General features: G+C 32.9%; 2 protein-coding genes and 1 pseudogene across 2 annotated transcripts; 1 reads left to right on the top strand and 2 right to left on the bottom strand.

Annotated features, from left to right (window-relative positions):
- Nucleotides 1-1,570: 1,570 nt before the first annotated feature.
- Nucleotides 1,571-4,497, bottom strand: LOC108473733 (trihelix transcription factor GTL2). Its single transcript, XM_017775461.2, has 2 exons — nt 3,762-4,497; nt 1,571-3,394 (listed from the first exon to the last, which is right to left on the bottom strand). Exons 1-2 carry the CDS (start codon nt 4,226-4,228, stop codon nt 1,816-1,818), a joined length of 2,046 nt encoding a protein of 681 aa, XP_017630950.1. The 5' UTR covers nt 4,229-4,497; the 3' UTR covers nt 1,571-1,815.
- Nucleotides 4,498-10,716: 6,219 nt separating this feature from the next.
- Nucleotides 10,717-12,146, bottom strand: LOC108473884 (probable ribose-5-phosphate isomerase 3, chloroplastic). The gene has a single exon (XM_017775689.2). The coding sequence runs from the start codon at nt 11,758-11,760 to the stop codon at nt 10,915-10,917; it is 846 nt and encodes a 281-aa protein (XP_017631178.1). The 5' UTR covers nt 11,761-12,146; the 3' UTR covers nt 10,717-10,914.
- On the top strand, nt 12,107-15,276 carry LOC108473885 (PITH domain-containing protein At3g04780-like; annotated as a pseudogene).
- Nucleotides 15,277-17,986: the final 2,710 nt, after the last annotated feature.

Here is a 17,986-nt window from a genome sequence, read left to right as displayed (position 1 = left end):
AGGGTTAAGGGGTATTACAGACATCCACTTAATAAGATATTCATAACATAAACAAAAATATTATTGATTTCACTTAAGGGTAAATGGATCACTTTATATATATATATATATATTCCTTATCTATTCTTTTATGGCATTTTAATCAACCAAACGATGTAATACCATTATTCATATATTCTATTCAATCAACCAAACAACGTGATCCCTATTACCTCTTTATTCTATTTTAATTAAATAGTCATTATATTCATACTATATTCCATTCCAACGAACCAAAAGTACTGTTAGTGGCTTGCTAGAGTACAATCAATATGAATATTTAATTTCCTTAAATTTAGCTTGATCATATCTTCAATATGGAATAGAATAAACTAAGATCTTCTTGACCTAGTCTTTGAAGAAAAATAAATCTCTTCACTTAAGAAAACTTGATAAATATTAAGTCTTTTCAAAAGAGTCTTTTCTTGACTTTAACTTCTTCAAAAGCAACATCTCTTTAAATAAAGTAAATAGATTAAATTAGGACTCTTGAAAACTTACATTACTTGATTCAATCTCATCTCTAAATATAATATAGTGATTTGCTAGTCAAAATCCTAAAAAATATGTAAGTAAATAATCAAGATCTGTTGGTCAAACCTGCCAACAAATAATGCAAGTTATAATATCTAGTTAGCTTTTACTTAAGTAGTAACATATGTAAATAAAAGAATTTATATTAGAAAATTTGTTTAGTAAATTTAATAAAAGTAAGTATTGACATAAGTATGTTTTTGGGTAAAAATTTATACTTAAAAGTATGTTTTTTAGTAAAATTAATAAAAATAGTTTTAAGGAAAAGTCAAATATGATAATTTTGAATTTATTCTTTAAAAAGATAATTTATTTCAAATATATATTTTTAAAATAAAATCAATTTACCATTTTCTATATAAAGTGATAAGTTTCAATATTTTTATTTTGAAAATTTTGTATCAAATACAAAATAAAAATAATTTTCAAACTCTTTTAAAATATCATTGATTTATCAAATATAACAATTTTTTTTGAACCTATTGGTTGAAAATTTCAATTTCATGTATAAAAAAATTGTTATTATAATAGATAAAACATTTGGCATAAAATTAATTTAGAGTGTGAAAAGCATTTATGAATATATCCAGATTATATGTAGAAATATCTGTTATGTTTCTGAAATGTTCCAGCAACTAGTGTACAAAACCTCATTTTCTTGGCTGAAAAGATTCCCAACTTCTTTCAGCATTGTTTTTATTTTATTTGGCATGGAACAGTGAACTGCGCCTGAACACTGTCCTTCCTACATTTAGTAAATAACAATCTCTATTGAAATTATCATCAACAAAATTAGGATTTTTTATTTGGAGGGTGGAATGTAAGTTGTTGAGGTTGAAGTTAAATAAAAGGATTGAATTGAACAATTAATGTTTAAGAGGATCCAAAAGCAAAATATACCCTTTCATCCAGCCCTACCTATCCCTTTGAATTCGCCGGGCCCTTAAAAATAGAACTAAACTCGTAAAATGAAAGAATTAGAAGCATTAATCAATAATTATAAAATGAAAGTAGGCCTGACCTGAAATTAAATTGTCATTTCCCAAATTGTCGGTGGTCACTACAGTACAAGTTTAAACATATATCCTCCATGAAAGTTTACATTAGATTCTCTAAGAAAATTAAAAATTAATTTTCAACCCAAAAAAAGTACTATTATTTCTAATATTGTAGTATTAATAATGTCATTAGCGATTGTAATACCAAAAGTAATTTAACGTACACACAAAAATGTAATGTGATTCAGAATTCAAATTCAAAACCTGGTACTTGAATAACCATGTTTGTCTCATTACCTCCCGAAACATGCACAGTTGAATCCTTGTCTCCCCTTTGACATGAATCCTTACCGGTTTCTGGCAATTTTGAGTGGTTTTCCGGCAACGGCGAGCGATTTTCCGGCCCATCAGAAGGTGCTATAAGTGTTCCTTGACTGTACAAAGTGCTTAATTGATGAAAATAAGGGCATGTCCTTGAGTCAAGGGACCTCTTCTTGTTGATATCTTTGGTTTTTCTGAAGTACTTGTTTATGTTTTCCCATTTCTCTTTGCACCTCTTTGCACTTCTCTTGTAGCCCAATTCTAACATCCCTTGTGAGATTCTTTCCCATAGAGGAGCTTTTATGGCTGTTCCTTCCTTCTCATGGTCACCGTTGTTATAAAGACTGCACCTCAGGTTTATTAATGCCAACACTTCATCTCTTGGCCATCTCTTTCCAAGATCTTCTTTCTCATTGGACGTAGGGTTTTGGGGAGCTTTATTTACCGTCAATGGTGAAGTGGGCGGTAATGGATTGCTTTCAGCACTGACAGAATTAGGGTTTTGCGGAGCTAATGATGAAGTATCAGGTGTTTCCGGATTAGGGTTTTGAGGAGCTTGACTTTCTGTCATGGATATGGGCATGCTTTGTTTGTTTTGATGGGCGAGGTTCATAGAAGATGGAGAAGTGGTAGAAACTTGATCAACTTTGTTTTGGTCAGTGACAATGGGATTAGGGTTTTCTGCTACTGCCACTAAAGGAGATGAAGAAGCAATAGGAGGATTTGAACATTCACTTGGTACCTTGACAACATCTTCATTAACCCTTCCAAAACATTGCTTCTTAGAGGATCCAGTTTGTGAAAATTTGCTCAAGAATTTGATTATGGTGGCCTGTCTATCACCAGCAATAGCTTGTTCCTTGGCTCTAAGTTCAAGCTCCTGGTTAATCCTATCCAGCTCTTGCTTCTTCCAAGCTTCTTCTCTTGCAACTTTTTCTTCATCTCTCTTCACCATATCTTCAATCAGCTTATTATGCATCTCTTCCTGTTGGATCATCAACTTGTTCACAATATCTTCACAAAACCCTTTGAACAACTCAAGTTTCTTCACCCTTTTCCTCTTCTTGTTGTTGTTGGCAGCAGCAGCAGCCTTGTTATCATCATAGTTTGCTTTGTTTTCAACCACTTTTTTGTTATCCTGATCTGATGACATTGCAGTGTTGTTTGCTGGTGAAGTTTGATATAATTCATCAATATTTCTTGAATCAGCTTCCAAATTCTGACCCATATTGTCCTCATCTTCCCTTGACTTTTCCACATTTTTGTTGTTTTCATCTGCAACAACAGCCACCTGCTGCTGCTGGCTATGATGATGAGGAGGAGGAGGAGGAGGCGGAGGTGGAGGTGGAGGTGGAGGATTCTCAGCTTGATAAAGTTCTTCAAGTTCACTAAAGATCCTGTAGTTTTTGCTGCAATTGATGCTGTTGAAATATCTGCTTTCTTCTTCAAATTTTTCTTTGCATTTGTCTGCACTCCTCTTGAACCCAAGATCTGCCAACTTCCTGCACCCACCATAATTGTGTGCACATATATATATAATTGAACCATTACAAAGCTGCATGCCTATATTTATATATCAAACACTTATTCTTTCTATTTTACTATCAATTATTCACTTATAAAATACTATACCAAGGTTTTTTTTTTTATTTAATTATCAGTATCCCTTTTCTCTCTCTCTCTCTCTTTTATTAACAACGGCTCATAAATAATGATATCCCCACAAGGGTTAATGTAGATGATTTAATACTATCCAATTTGATTGTTTCATTCATCAAAATTTGAAGGGACTCTATCTATTAGAAAAGAGAAGAAAAGAAAAGAAAAGAAAACATGAAATGGATATATGTATAGTTTGTATGTATATACCTTGAGACATGTTCCCAAGTGAATTCTGGGAACCAATTTTCTATGCTAGATCTGACCTTCAACAGTGCAAGGACTTCATCATTAGACCAAGGATGATGATGATGATGAAGATTATCAATCGGTTCAGCAATGGATCTCTGATCTCTTCCATTAATCTCCATGTTCATACCTACCAAACTGGTGGTACTCTCTTCATTATTCTTCTGCTGGTGCAATGACTGCAACAACTGAGGCTGCTGCTGCTGCTGCTGCTGCTGATGATGATGATGATGATGATGATGATGATGCAGCTGAGGGGGCACTTGCTGATGATGGGAGTTTGATGAAGAAGTGAACAAAGGGTCAAAGGAAGTGAAACCATTTGAAGAAGTGAAAGAGAGAGGGAGAAGGAGAGTGGTGGTGGTTCTAGCTGATGCTGATGACGCTCCTATGAATTGATGAAGATGGTCTGGCACTCCATCAAACATTTTTCTTTTCCTTTTACACTATCTTTCCTTTTGGGTTTTGGGGGGTTCTGTAAAATGGGAGAGGACTAGAAGGGCTGCAAAAACAAAACAAACACTCAAAAAACACCATAGCTGCCCTTTCTCTATCTCTATCTCTATCTGATGCCTTCTTTGTTTCTCTCTCTCATTTATCAAGAATTTTGTCCTGTCATGGAAGAGAAAAGATAGCCCACCACACCCCTTTTGGTGGCAAGTGAAGTCACTGTCCAATGAGACCCCAACTCATAAATGTACCATTAAGGTTAAGTTCTTGCTGCTTTTTTGAATTAACATTTAATTGCTCCCATTCCACCAAATATATATATTTTTATTCATGCACTTGCACTTGTACTTGGTATATTATTTAAATTTAATGAACTAATTATAAAATAAAAATTATTATTTCTTTATTTATTTTAATTTTTAATAATAAACTTATTTACTCAATGATTTAAACTTTAATAGGAATAATAAAAGGCTTTGTTTTTGTTTTTTTTAATTCTCTTAGCAAAAGGCAAAGCTTGAATATAAAGTTGAAGAAATTTTCTTGGTTTATTTGCTTCTTCTTTTTTTCTCCTTATGTTTTAATTCAAAAGTTTCATTTCTTTTTTGTTGTTTTTTTGAGGTTGTCGTTACTTTTCAACCGACTTCATTTGTCTCCTGCAGCCGTTGATCTGTTTGACTTTCTTATCAAGTCAAACTTTCATCAATCACCTTTTTATATGTATTTCTATAAAACTCCTTTGGCAGATAAATATTTAGGAAAACAAAAAATGAATACTAAAATATAATAATACCATAGTTTAAGTAAGACACAGATTAGTCCTTTTTTTTGTGTGTGTGTGTGTGTGTGTGTGTCTGCACTAAATATATACATATGATTTGAGTGGAAACCAAACAATATTTTAAGAAAAATGAGTCATTTTTTATAAAAAAGAAGAAGAAGAAGTTGGAAAACATATAAATATTTGTATAGTTTGGACCAATTTAACCAAATGTTAATATTATTTACACATTTAAAATGGGATTTTGGAAATGAATTATTTAAAAATGGAAGAAGATTTAAAACAGGGTATGATAATTGATATTAATGAAAGTGAAATGTGAAAAGAAAGTGGGATCCAGTGAACAGGCATGAGAGTGAGGGAAACAACCAACAAAGAGGGGATTGGAAAAGGATACTTTCAATTTTTTAAAATTATGTAATTTAATTATTTATTATATTTGGGTCCTTAGAATCCTATGCAGTAGCTGATGCTGTAATTAACGGCAATGGTGATGGCAGGACACGTGAAAACATGCAGACATTGGGACCAAATTATTTAAGGAAGAAAGAGGCTACTGTCGCCCACCAATTTACCCTAGCCTGTAAATTATATTTATAGTCCATTATTACATTTCTCAAACATACGCCTAAATCTTGATTCCACATAATATGGATACTCATCCATTATATTTACATTTAGAGTCTGATTTTCAATCATTCCTTTACTAAAGTATCATCGATTATACTCTATAAATTAGTTCAAAGAATGGATAATTATTTATCTATTTTACTGTTAAAATTAACATAATTAATGTATAAAGATTATCTTTTAACAGTAAAAATAAATTTTAATAAAAAATAATTTTTTTTGATTTAACATATAATAACTAATTTTCTAATTTTTTAAATAAAAAAATAAATTACAATCCAATTTGCAGTACAATTTACGAATTTCGTTCTCAAAACGTTATATTTACTTTGCCTACAGCTACTATACTGCCTTTGATTTGTGAGGGACAAAAATTATTTCAAATAATTGATTGGTATTTTTGGGGATCTACGCGAATTAGATCTAAGTTGAAATGCTAGATGTTCAATATTAATTTGGATAATCAAATTGGGCATTTAAAGATTGATGAAATAGTTAGCTATTAAATAAACACATAGGAGTTATGAGTACAGTAAGAATAGATTTCTATTATTATACGAATGTATTTCAAAATAAATAAATAAATAAAGAGAAAATGTTTTCTCAAAGATAATAAAGTGGGCTTGCATGCATGCATGTATTATGTATGAGTTTTCACAACCCAACAAAACTTGAAAATACAATGGTTTCAAGTTGTTTAAGTTAATATCTGATTGAGTTTTTATTTGATTAGTATGGGTATTGTTGTTAATACTGAAAGATGTAGATTCGAGTAAATTAAAACACATTATCCTTCTATTTATGAGTTAAGGAGGAACTATAATTAGTTCTAAATATTATGTCAAAAAAGATCAAATATGATTTAAAAAAAAAACCTATAATGAAATTGTTTTAAAAAAGAAGAATGAACTCCTTAAATAATTTTACGGTACAATGAGTGATTTAAGTTAAATCTATCAACTCTCACAAAAGATAATTGAAACTTTATTGTTATATAATTATTTGCACCCCACCCCCTCAAACACCGTCACTCAAATAAAGGAATAATCACTCTAATAGTAAAGTGAAAGTACAAACGAATTACCTTAACAAAATGTTCTCCAATATAGAACAAGTTTAATTAGCTCTCAAAATCAACAACCAACAAAGGATGTTCTCAACCCTTTATAGCCAACAAAAGTGAGCTTTAATCTTCTAAGTTTATCCACTTATCTTTGTTATATTTTCATTGATACATGATTACGGTGTAATGACGTGGTTTTTAATGGTATCGAAAAATACAGTTTCAGAATTCTATCTCCGTAGGTTGAGTTCATAAATATTAAATATTTATGGAGCTACTATAAAAATCGTTTAAAGATTGATATAGTAATTTTACCAAATTAATAGTTCATTAAGGCTTACGGATTAAATCGTAAAAGTCCAATCGCTATAAAATTTTAATTGACAAAAGACTTGGGGATTTATATGGCAATTAGTCAAAGGTCCAAAATAGTAAATAAATCATTTTCAAATAGGGATTAGTGGATGATAATGTTAAATTCATTAAGCATGATTAGTGATTTGTTAAGTTAATTAAGTATAATTAGTTAAACTAATTAACCTATATATATAACATCGTGGAAAGAAAGAGGAAATTTCTCTTCTATCTTCAATCTCTTCGCCGTCCACCACAAAGAAAGAAAATTAGAAACCTTCAAGGGTCTCTAACATTCAACCATATAAATTAGTTATTTTCTTGTAATTTTTATAGATTTGAGGTCATGAGAGCTTGATTTATCTAGCTCGTGTACCAATTTGTGAATATGTTAAAGTTTTAGAAAATTACCGTTGTTGATTTCTTAAAGAATTAGGCTTGAAATTGATAAATTTTAAGCTTAGATTATGAAAAGAACTAGATTGTAAAGTTAATTTAGTTAGTTTGTTAATTTTGTTACATTGGAAACCAAATTGAATAAATGTAAAACTTGTCATGAAATCATATTAGAATTAGAAAATATAAGGTCCCTAATGAAAATATATTAAATCGGATTTTAATCTGAAACTAGGAATTTAAAGTTATACTTATCCCTAATGAGAATTAGTGATTTAACAAGTTAGACCATCAAATTCCGGTCCAATCGATTCAATCATCGGTCTAATCAATTTACTATTAAAAAAAGGAAAAAATAAAAAAATAGGTTAAAAATTCTAAGAAAAAATTGCATTAAAATATGTTGTTAGTTCCCATACTTTGTCAAAATTTAAGATTTAGTCCTTGTACTCAAAGTTAGAAATTAAGTCCTCCAACTACTTTGATTTAAAAATGTCAATTCAATCATTGAAATCGACACGACTGTGTGCTACCGGTAATTTAGATGCATGGTTATTGACACAACCATAGTTTGTTACACGGTCGGGTGACTCTGCACCACACAGCCTCAGTTTGTCAAACATTCTAACCACATGGTTGTGTGACTCTTGTTTACTGAAATTTTCATATATTTTTTTAATTTTACAATTAAGTCCCTATTTATTCCCAAGATGTTTTAAGAGCTTTCGTAAGCTCGTTTGAGACTCGGATTGATGTGTAAATCATTGCATACTTGAGTTACGAATGTTTTAATGCTTGTTTTGATTGCTAAATGTCGAATTTACATGTATTTGTTCATTATCTTCGTAACATCCTCGTAGCTCGAGTCCAATGACCGGGATAGGATATCTGATGTTACATTTATTACTCTATTTTTTGTAAAAAATTTGACAATATAATATGTTGATTAAGTTATCCTCATGTGACATATCATATGATTGATGGAAAATAAATATGTTAAGTTGAAAATTTTTAATAGAAAACTACCAATGACTATATCGATTGGACTAGGAATTCTAAATTGAAAAATTATAAAAGTGAATTGAATTTTTAACTTTTAAAGTACAAGGACTGAATCTCAAATTCTATGGAAATATAGGGACTATAATAGATTTTAACAAAAAATTTATAAACACATAGTAACATTAACAAACACTACTAACAATCCATAAGTAAAACCCCAAGTATTGAGCAAAACAAAAAGGATATCAACAAGATCTCGCGTCCACAGTGGTCGACGAATGGCGAGGGCAAGGGCAGCTTGAGGGGGCCCTTTTGGTGGGTTTTGGCAGGTAGGGTATTGGGGGTCTTTAATCTTTTACTTATTATTTTATTTCTTTCCTTTCATTTTGGGCTGGGAATTAGGTTTTTTAAGTATTGGGCTTGGACCAGGCTGATAAAGCCCAAAATTTTGGAAAACGGCCTGATCCATTTTTTATCAGTTTTTTTTTTCTAGATTCGCGGTTTAATTGTGGTTACTTTCCAATTCTTAATCCAAATAATTTTTTCCTCTATTGGATTGTCTATATACTAATTTTAGTTTAATAAATTCAATCCGATTTAAACATAATTGATTTTAGAATTTAAAATTTATCTACAATCTATATAAATTAAATTAAATTAAATTAATACTATTTAATTTTAAAATTTTTGCTACCAACTCAAATATCAATAATCAGAACAAAATAATTGACATTCATTATAATGGTGCACTGAAAATGTGGAGGCAAATCATTTTACCAACCACTTACAATAATTAATATTAAATTTTATAATGTGAAAGTGAAAAAATCCATGTATTTATTTGAATAAAATTATTTAAATTATAAAACATAATGAATCCTGAGTCCGTTAAAACTATAGTATATTGGTAATGAACCTCTAGATGAAACTTTTTACATGTGTGACCTAGTGACGTCTAAAGGAGAATGGAATACATAATGGTTATCTATGTGCTCCCCAAAGATATTGTTGTCCGAATATGTGCTTGCAACACATGTTGAGGGAGTTGGATTCTGATCAAATCTCTTGGCAATGGTTGTCGGCAAGGAAGTTCTCTCTTGCAGAAATGTATAAGCATTTCTTAAACACTAGTGGACCAAGGCAGTTTGGGTATGACAGATTAATTTAGAGAGTTGTGACACCTCAAAAGGTGCAAGTTTTTCTATGGTTGCTTATCCAAAATAAACTTTTTGACCAACGAGGATTGTACAAGGAGAGGTATGACATTGACTCCCTTTTGCGAACAATGTGGTTGGTCTGTGGAAACGACAATTCACTTGGTGGGGGACTGCGGTTTTGTTCAGTCTATTTGGAAAGCATTGGTTCCTAAGCAAATTTGGAGTTTTTTTTTTCTTTAACTCAACATTAAGAGATGAATTCACTATAATATCAAGAAAAAAAGGAATTAAAATTCAGAGGAAGCAAATGGTTGACGTTTTTTTGCAATGGTCACTTGGTTCCTTTGAAAGAAATGTAATGACTTTTATCTTCAAAAATGCTAGCGGAGTAGTCAAAATTTAATAGCTTCGGTTATGACATGGGCAAGATCATTTGGAACCAATGGCAACATAGAGCAAATGACATGCAAGTCAAGGACAAAAAATAGTTGGCAAAAGCCTGAACCGGGATGAGTCAAGAATAATATTGATGGCTTGATGTTGACAAGTAGACAATAGGCAACAATAGGTGGAATGCTTAGAGGACCAAGCAGAGGGTGGTTGGTGGGTTTTGAAATGGTTAGAGGTACGATTGATATCTTCCAAATTGAAGCTCGGGCTATCCTTGAAGGCTTGAAGCTAACATGGATGAGAGGTTTTGGATAGGTTAAAGTGGAAAGTGACAATGCCCTGTTGATTGATATTATTAGGAATGACTTTGCAACAAACAGTATAGTCGAAGTCTGACTGAATCATGAGTAGTGTAATAGAGAATGACAATTTAAATTTCAAAATAATATGTTTTGAGGGAAAGTAACAATGCTGATTGCATAGCAAATGAAGCAAGTAGTGGAATGAATTAATTGGCTGTATTCATTGATCCAACGTCACATGTACGAAAGTTTCTGCAGGAGGATATTGACAACCTGATGCAAATAAGGTCTTTTGGGCTCTAACTTTATTAGCATTTTATTAATGTACTAAATCTTCTTTTTCAAAAAAAAAAAAAATTGAATCCCTTAACCAAAAGGTAACCCAAGAAAATACAGAAAATTGGAATCTTAAATATGAAAAAGCAATAACCATAAAACTACATATTCATTAACCAATAAAATTCCTTTCTAAAATCCCCTCAATCATTCAACATTCTGCAATCACTCTACACAGAATCAATTTTTTTTTCTTTTTTTCTTTTTTAACAAATTACCCCCTCACAGAAAGTAAATTCCAGTCAACACTTATTCACTTAGTCATAGCCTCTATACCAGTTTTCCCAGCAATGATGACAGAGGTAGCCATTCCTAAAAACAGCCCATGTTCCACTACACCTTCCAAGGCAGAAATCTCTTTCCCAGCTCCAAACCCATCTTTAATTGGATTCTTGAAATACAAATCCACAATGTAATTCCCATTATCAGTGACATAAGGCTTTTCACTACCATCCCCTACTAACCTCAACTTTGCTTCACAACCTAACTCTTTAAACAGCCCTTGCAGTCTAATTAGATTGTATTTCCAGCAAAACTGCACAACTTCAACAGGCATAGCTAGACCACTCCCTCCAAGCCCTGAAACTAGCTTACTTTCATCGGCTACTACAATGAAGGAAGATGAAGCTGCTTCAACCATTTTCTCACGCAAAAGTGCACCGCCTCGGCCTTTAACCAAGTCAAGGTTAGGATCAACTTCATCAGCACCATCAATAGCAAGGTCAATACGGGGATGCAAGTCAAGGGTAGATAAGGGGATGTTAAGTGATGCAGCTTGTTCTTGTGTTCTTTTCGAAGTTGGGATACCTACGATGTTAGAAAGTTGGCCCGTGGAAAGGAGTTGGCCTATTTTGTCGACCACAAAAGCTGCTGTTGATCCTGTTCCTAGGCCTAGGATCATGCCTGATTTGACTGACTCAACTGCTTTGTCAGCTGCAAGCTTTTTAAGATCATCTTGGGAAAGCACTGGGGCGGCTTGGGACCTAATGGAGAATGGTTTCTGGGATGGGGTGCGTAGGTTCAGAGGGGTGCAGCGTAGGATAAGAGGGTTGGTGGAGGTGTGGTGGAGGGAGGAGAGGTTGAGGGATAAGGAAGCCATTGGTTTTTGGTGAATGGAATGAAAGACTGAAAATGGGGTTGTAAATATGATGAAAGGTTGTGGTCAGTGGCTGTTGGATTGCATTTGCTTTGATATATGATCTGTGTTTGTTGGTGTTAGGAGAACTTGAGGTCAAAGATTGAAGGATAGGGAGAAGGGGCTGCTGAGATTTGGTTGGTTAATTGGTTAGATGATTACATTATTGGTTGGTGGGGACTTATTTTGTTTGTTTGAGAACTTGAGAGGGGTGTTGGGCCTCGTGAGGTTTGAGAATTTGGATTGGATATCTATACTGAAGATTGTCTCAAAAAGGAGGCTTCTTTCTTCTCTAAAAATATTATCTCTTGGCCATCTGAAAAAAATTACTGTCATTTTGGTTTGATCAGCAAGGCAAAGCTCTCAAAAACATGGCTTTGAACTTTAAAGGCAGCGTCTGACATCCTTCTTGATTAACCATTAAAAGTGGGCACTATAAAAGTCTGTCTTTTAACTTTCTTTACAATTATTCTCGCTCCTTGTGATTCTTTTTCCTTCACATGACAATTTTTATATCAGCAATCTCATTAACCTCTTAAACCATGGCGGCTGCTGAATCAGCTACTGCAATTCAAGAAACCAAGTGAGTATTCCAATAAAGTTTCTACCTTTCTCTATACCATTTGTTTGGTTTCTGAAACAACTTGAGAAATTTAGTGGGAAAAACAAGGAATCTGGCAACTGATTATCTTTCGGATTTTTTTTCTGGTTGATTGAAAAAGATTCGTTTGTTACTATGTTGTATATAAAATTTTCATCACATATTTCTTGGTGTAATTGCAAGAAAGATTCTTAAAATCTTTAACTTGATTGGGAAATTTTTTGTTTATTAGGCTGATCTCTTGGACTTTATTGATTGGTCTGGAGTTGAATGCCTTGACCAAAGCTCTGGTCACTCCCTGTCCAATGCTCTCAAGCAGATTGTTGGTGTTTTTTTTGAAGCAGAGGAAGAAATACAGGACAGAACAAGGCAGTATTTTTACTTGCTCACAAATGTGCAGCAAGGGAGCTATGGCTTCAGCTCATTTTGCTCATTTTTTCAATAAGAAAAACAATACATTTATAGCCATTTGCATCATTAAATACTCCCTACTACCACTAAGTAGCTTAGTAACTTGAAAACATTGCTTGTACACATAAACAAGCCACCTAAACTAGTCATTCAACACCTAAACATATCAAGCTGTCATCAGCTTGTTCATTTTCAACTAGTTTGATTACAATGAAACTAAAGAGAAAATCTTGCTGTTACAGCAAGCATATTTGCTGCAGCATGTTTACAAGCTACATGTACTTCATCCGGAGATATTACAGCAGCTTTATGTGCTGCATGCACTTTAACAAAAAAAAATATCACAGCAGCATGATAGGCCAATTTCCAACACAGGTAACTCTCTTCAAGCGATTCTTGTTTCCCTGTTCTTCATTTTTACTCCCTTAATACTAGCTAATTTTCAATTGTCATTGAATTATTTAGGCAGACATTTGTACTTTTTTTATGTTGGAAAAATCATGGTTTAGTTTATAACTTTAGGGTTGACTTCATTGTCCAGTGCATTTATCTTGTCTTAAGTTGCTTTAGTGGGAATTGCATATTATGAAATAATTAAAAGTTTTATGGTCATGGATTATTTAGGGTTATAGAGAAGATGAAGGTTTTAATCTAGAGAGTGATGCAGATGAACAACTCTTCATATATATCCCTTTCACTCAAGTCGTCAAACTACATTCCATTGTCGTCAAGGGATCCGAAGAGGAAGGTAAAGTTGTGTATATGATTATCTTCAAATAAATCTTTATTAATTATGTTTATATGTATCTTTTAATTTGTACATTTATGCATCTGAATAACTGATCACGAATTCAACCTCATTGAATACCGCTTCCAAATCCCACCCTTACTAATTTAACCTTTGATGTTGTTGATTGTTGTAGTTTTTTACCATGAAGATTGTCTTCTGCAGGTCCAAAGACGGTGAAACTTTTTAGGAACAGGGAACATATGGGGTTTAGGTAATTTGAATTATAACATTCTCGGGATTGGCTTAACATTTCACTGATGATATTTCATTGTACTTGAATGTAGTAATGTCAATGACTTCCCTCCAAGTGACACTGCTGTTTTATCTCCAGACAATCTTTAGGTAGCTCTTCTTTGTCAGTCTTTCATTGTCGGAAAACTACTATTAAGTAAGGATATTTTAAGAAATCATTCTCTCTCCTTTTGCAGGGAAAACCAGTAGCCGTAAAGTGTGTCAAGTTTCAGAATGTTCTTAGGTATGTTTATAGTTTGTCCACTAATGTACCGGGTTTAGTCTTGATCATCACGTTAACCATACTAATGTTAAAATTACTTTATTATGTTTACCAGCTTGACAATAGTTATTGAAGACAACCAGTCGGGTTCTGAAATCACAAAAATTCAGAAGACTGCTTTATATGGATCAACGTAAGTTCTTAAAAATTCCTTCTCTGCATCATTTTATGTCATTTTCTATACTGCCAGAATCCACTGACAAATTTTAGTATTTACATATTGTTCAAGGGATGAACTCATGCTTTAGTCACATGTCAAATCGATTTGAACATACAGTGATGGTTATTAGTGAGGGATAAGAGTGATTATTTTATACTGAATTATCTTTCTCACACCTGAGCTTTCAAAATTCTGAAACTACATGAACCCAGAGCTTGTTTGCATTGCCTATAACTAGCAAAGCAGCTGACGTAGCATAAGATACGGCATATCCTGTTTTTCCTTCTTATTAGCAACTAGCGAGTTTCTAGATCACTTCCAAGCAGCGATATCAACCTCCGTAAGGATTTGTTGGCTATTATGTTAGTGAATTGCGTATATACAAGTTTGACCATCACCTGTTCCATAATTTCAATTCCTGCATGTTCCCAGATATTTTTACTTCTGGTTAATGTCGTAAATAAATTTATCACCATTGCACAAACTAATGATTGGCTTAGCGTATACGTATGGCATATGCAACGCAAGATATATCTGATAATTGCATTTCCTCTTGTTGTTGCAGTAACGAGATGCGACTTCCATTATATATGCAGACATATATATATATATATATATATATATATTAACTGTTAAATCTGGTGATATTTTGTTTGTAATGTAGGGTGGAAACGACAGACATGAAGGGGTTGAAGCAGATTGAGGAACATTGACCTTGAAAGTTGCCAAGGGAAAATCAAGAACATGGAACATGGATGAACCCTTTTGGCTTGGGACACTTGTAACTTTGTTTTCTTCTTCTTTTAGTTTTGATTACTGAATTACTTTTGACGAAAAAAAAATTATAGAACACCTGAGTTCTGGAAAAAAAGGTACATTTGTGAGGGCATAAACTGTTGCACCCAATTGTTGTTTCAGTCGTTTTGGAATTGTACATGTTTGAATGTGGAATTCAACTCTCCTTTGATTAATAACTAGACTAGACCAGACTGTTCTCTTCCGAAGATTCTTTCATCTGTCTTGGAAGATATTTGTTCATATTCTTGAAACGTGCCATGTTAGCTTCAAGCTAGTTTTGTGAAAGAAATATGGATGGCAAGTAGAGGAAGTTACTCAAGTTTGAGTTTGGTTACAAATCAAGTTTGATTCTGTCATTGTGGAGGGAAGTTCAAACTTCTAGTTATTGAATGAACTGAACTGAAAGATATCCGACTCAATGATTACCATCATGACCAACTATGATGCTTGCTCCTCCGACCTGCTTCCCTCCCTCATTTAAAAATTGTGAATGACTAGGTATGCATGCCATCATATTAGTCCATAAGCTTGTACAGAGATGTGCTCCACTCGATCATTCAGCTTCTAAGCTAAAGTACATTCTAACTCATCTTTTTGAAATGCATCCAAAATCATCCCCAATTCGCTTCAATCAATTTTCAGTGTTTCTATGGTGTATGTTTGCTACAGTGTTTTAGTCCTAATTTTACTTTCCTGAGAGGCCATATTTCTTCTGCCTCCTTGACGATGTCTTTTTTTTCATGATGCAATGGTGACATCCTCCTCAATATGTCTTAATACTTTGACATCCCCTATTGATATAGATTTCTTGTCATCCTCTAATATATTATTCCTTATTGGGCCATTTACCTTCGACTTTCGTTCTTTTCCCTTTTCTAATTTTTCTTTTTCTTTTTTCTAATAAAATCTTTAAGACTTCTAAATTAATCTTCATCACAACTATCCAACTTTTTTCTTCGATCGCACCTATAATCATGTTGTGATATTATCAACTAAAAGGGTCTCATCTTAATTCATTGAATCAAGGTCTTTCACTTTAGAATCTAAATTGTTTTTGTTCCTAATTCGTGGAAATATCGTTTTTTGCATGAGTATTTGGGAACATCATGTTGAGAGCGACAATTTTTGGGAACATTCTTAGGTTGTTTCTTTTTTGAGATGTTTAAAGAGCATGACTTAGAGCCTCAGATACAAATACTATTAAAAAATTAACTTCTTTAACATTTATTTAAAATACAAGTGTTTACTTCTTATTTTTTCATTGAACAACCAATACATTTGTGCTTAAAACCCTTCTTATTAAAATATTTTATGCGACTATAACTTGCATTTAATCGTCATTTTACCCATTTATCTATATTATTTGCCTTCTATTTTTCCACATTCAAGTAACCTCTCTTAACTCACTACCACTATTTTAACACGTTCGTACCCATTTTTTTTTATAATTATTTTTCTTTTAACTGTTGTTTTCAATGTCTATAAATAGAGGCTTAAAAGTCTCATTTAAACTTTTGTATCATTTGACAAACTTGAGTACTCAAAAAAAAAAATTTTACAATTTTCTTTCTACAATCACAATAATTACTGTAGCTCTCATCTTTCTCAGTCTTTTATTGCTTTTATCATCATTGCCTGCCTTTATACTTTTTTCTTTTTTAGAGTCTGCTTCGACCTTTCTCTCAATCATCTCTTAACAACATTTCGTTCTACTAATTTTTAACATTTACTTGCTTGATAAAAAAAATCCTTTACAAAATTGACTTAAAACTTCTTATAATAACAAAACTTTTAAAAATAACCCCCACCCCACCCCACCCCAACCAAATTAATGGAATAGCCATGAGTAACAAGTTCTTTCCGCCAATTATCTCCTAATTATCATTTAGTATTGGAATTTCAATCCATATTACCTCGATGCGTTAAGGATGTTACTTGGTTGTTGCGACCTTTTATTCAGTACTTTTGATGCATGGATTACAAAGGAAATCCCCAGTATGGTTGTACCCTCCCCATTTCATATATGTACATCAATACCATGTTTGCATCCATCCCTACCCTTTAATAAACTTTTCCAAATCCAAGAATTGGATGCCCTGTGGATAACATCCAACAGGTGAAATTGTTGATAGTATTTTGCAAGCGAGGGATGAATCCAAATGGAGCAAGCAGGATAAAAGTGTTTTATTTCAATTCTAAACCTCCTTAGAAAACAATCAATTCAATTTAACCCTTTTTACCATAAATATTTAGGTTTGGTCCCCCAACAATTTAATTTTTATCCTCCCCCCACACTAAAACTTTCTGGGTTCGCCCCTATTGCCAGCATTGTGCCTTGTAATAACTGCCATGGTTTTGTGATTAGTCTTAATGCATGTTTACTGAGTAGTAGATTATTCACTAACCTAGGCTGTGAAAATCACAGTCTGCTCTCTTTAATTGGTTTACAGAGTTGATCCCACCTACACATATGAAATTTCTTTTGTTGTTCATCATGCCTCCACCAAGTAATTTGATCAATCTTATATGTTATATACCATGAAGCTTTAACATAAGAAAAAATATATAAGAGAATAAAATTCAACGCAGACCTTAACAGAGTATGCATTTCTCCACGAGTGAGGCATTTAGATTTCCACACAGCTAACTTCTGACGCAATTTTGTCAATAATAGGACGGAAAAAAAAAAACAATTCCCAATTGCAAACCAACGTACTTACCCAATTGTGCTGCTCTTTTCACCCCTAGTATTTCAGTAAACCATCTATTGTATGCCTTCCTAGAAGGGTTAAAGAAAATGCTTGATTTTCCTTAATTTATCAAGAGACCAAAAGAGTTGACAGTATATGTTTTATTCTCTGACGAGATTGAATTGTGGCACCGAAGAAGATGTAGCAAATAGGAGCTAAAAGATTA

The sequence above is a fragment of the Gossypium arboreum genome, chromosome 11 (assembly GCF_025698485.1).
Source record: "Gossypium arboreum isolate Shixiya-1 chromosome 11, ASM2569848v2, whole genome shotgun sequence".
Classification (NCBI taxonomy): Eukaryota; Viridiplantae; Streptophyta; class Magnoliopsida; order Malvales; family Malvaceae; genus Gossypium; species Gossypium arboreum.
Note: the sequence above shows the minus strand (reverse complement) of the source record. Positions and strands in the feature narration are given on the sequence as shown.

Excerpts from the sequence above, each read along its gene's own strand:
- LOC108473884 (XM_017775689.2), bottom strand. The coding sequence starts at position 11,760 with ATGGCTTCCTTATCCCTCAACCTCTCCTCCCTCCACCACACCTCCACC.
- LOC108473733 (XM_017775461.2), bottom strand. The coding sequence starts at position 4,228 with ATGTTTGATGGAGTGCCAGACCATCTTCATCAATTCATAGGAGCGTCA. Across the intron at positions 3,395-3,761 it reads ACTTGGGAACATGTCTCAAG|GAAGTTGGCAGATCTTGGGT; the intron begins GTATATACATAC and ends TGGTGGGTGCAG.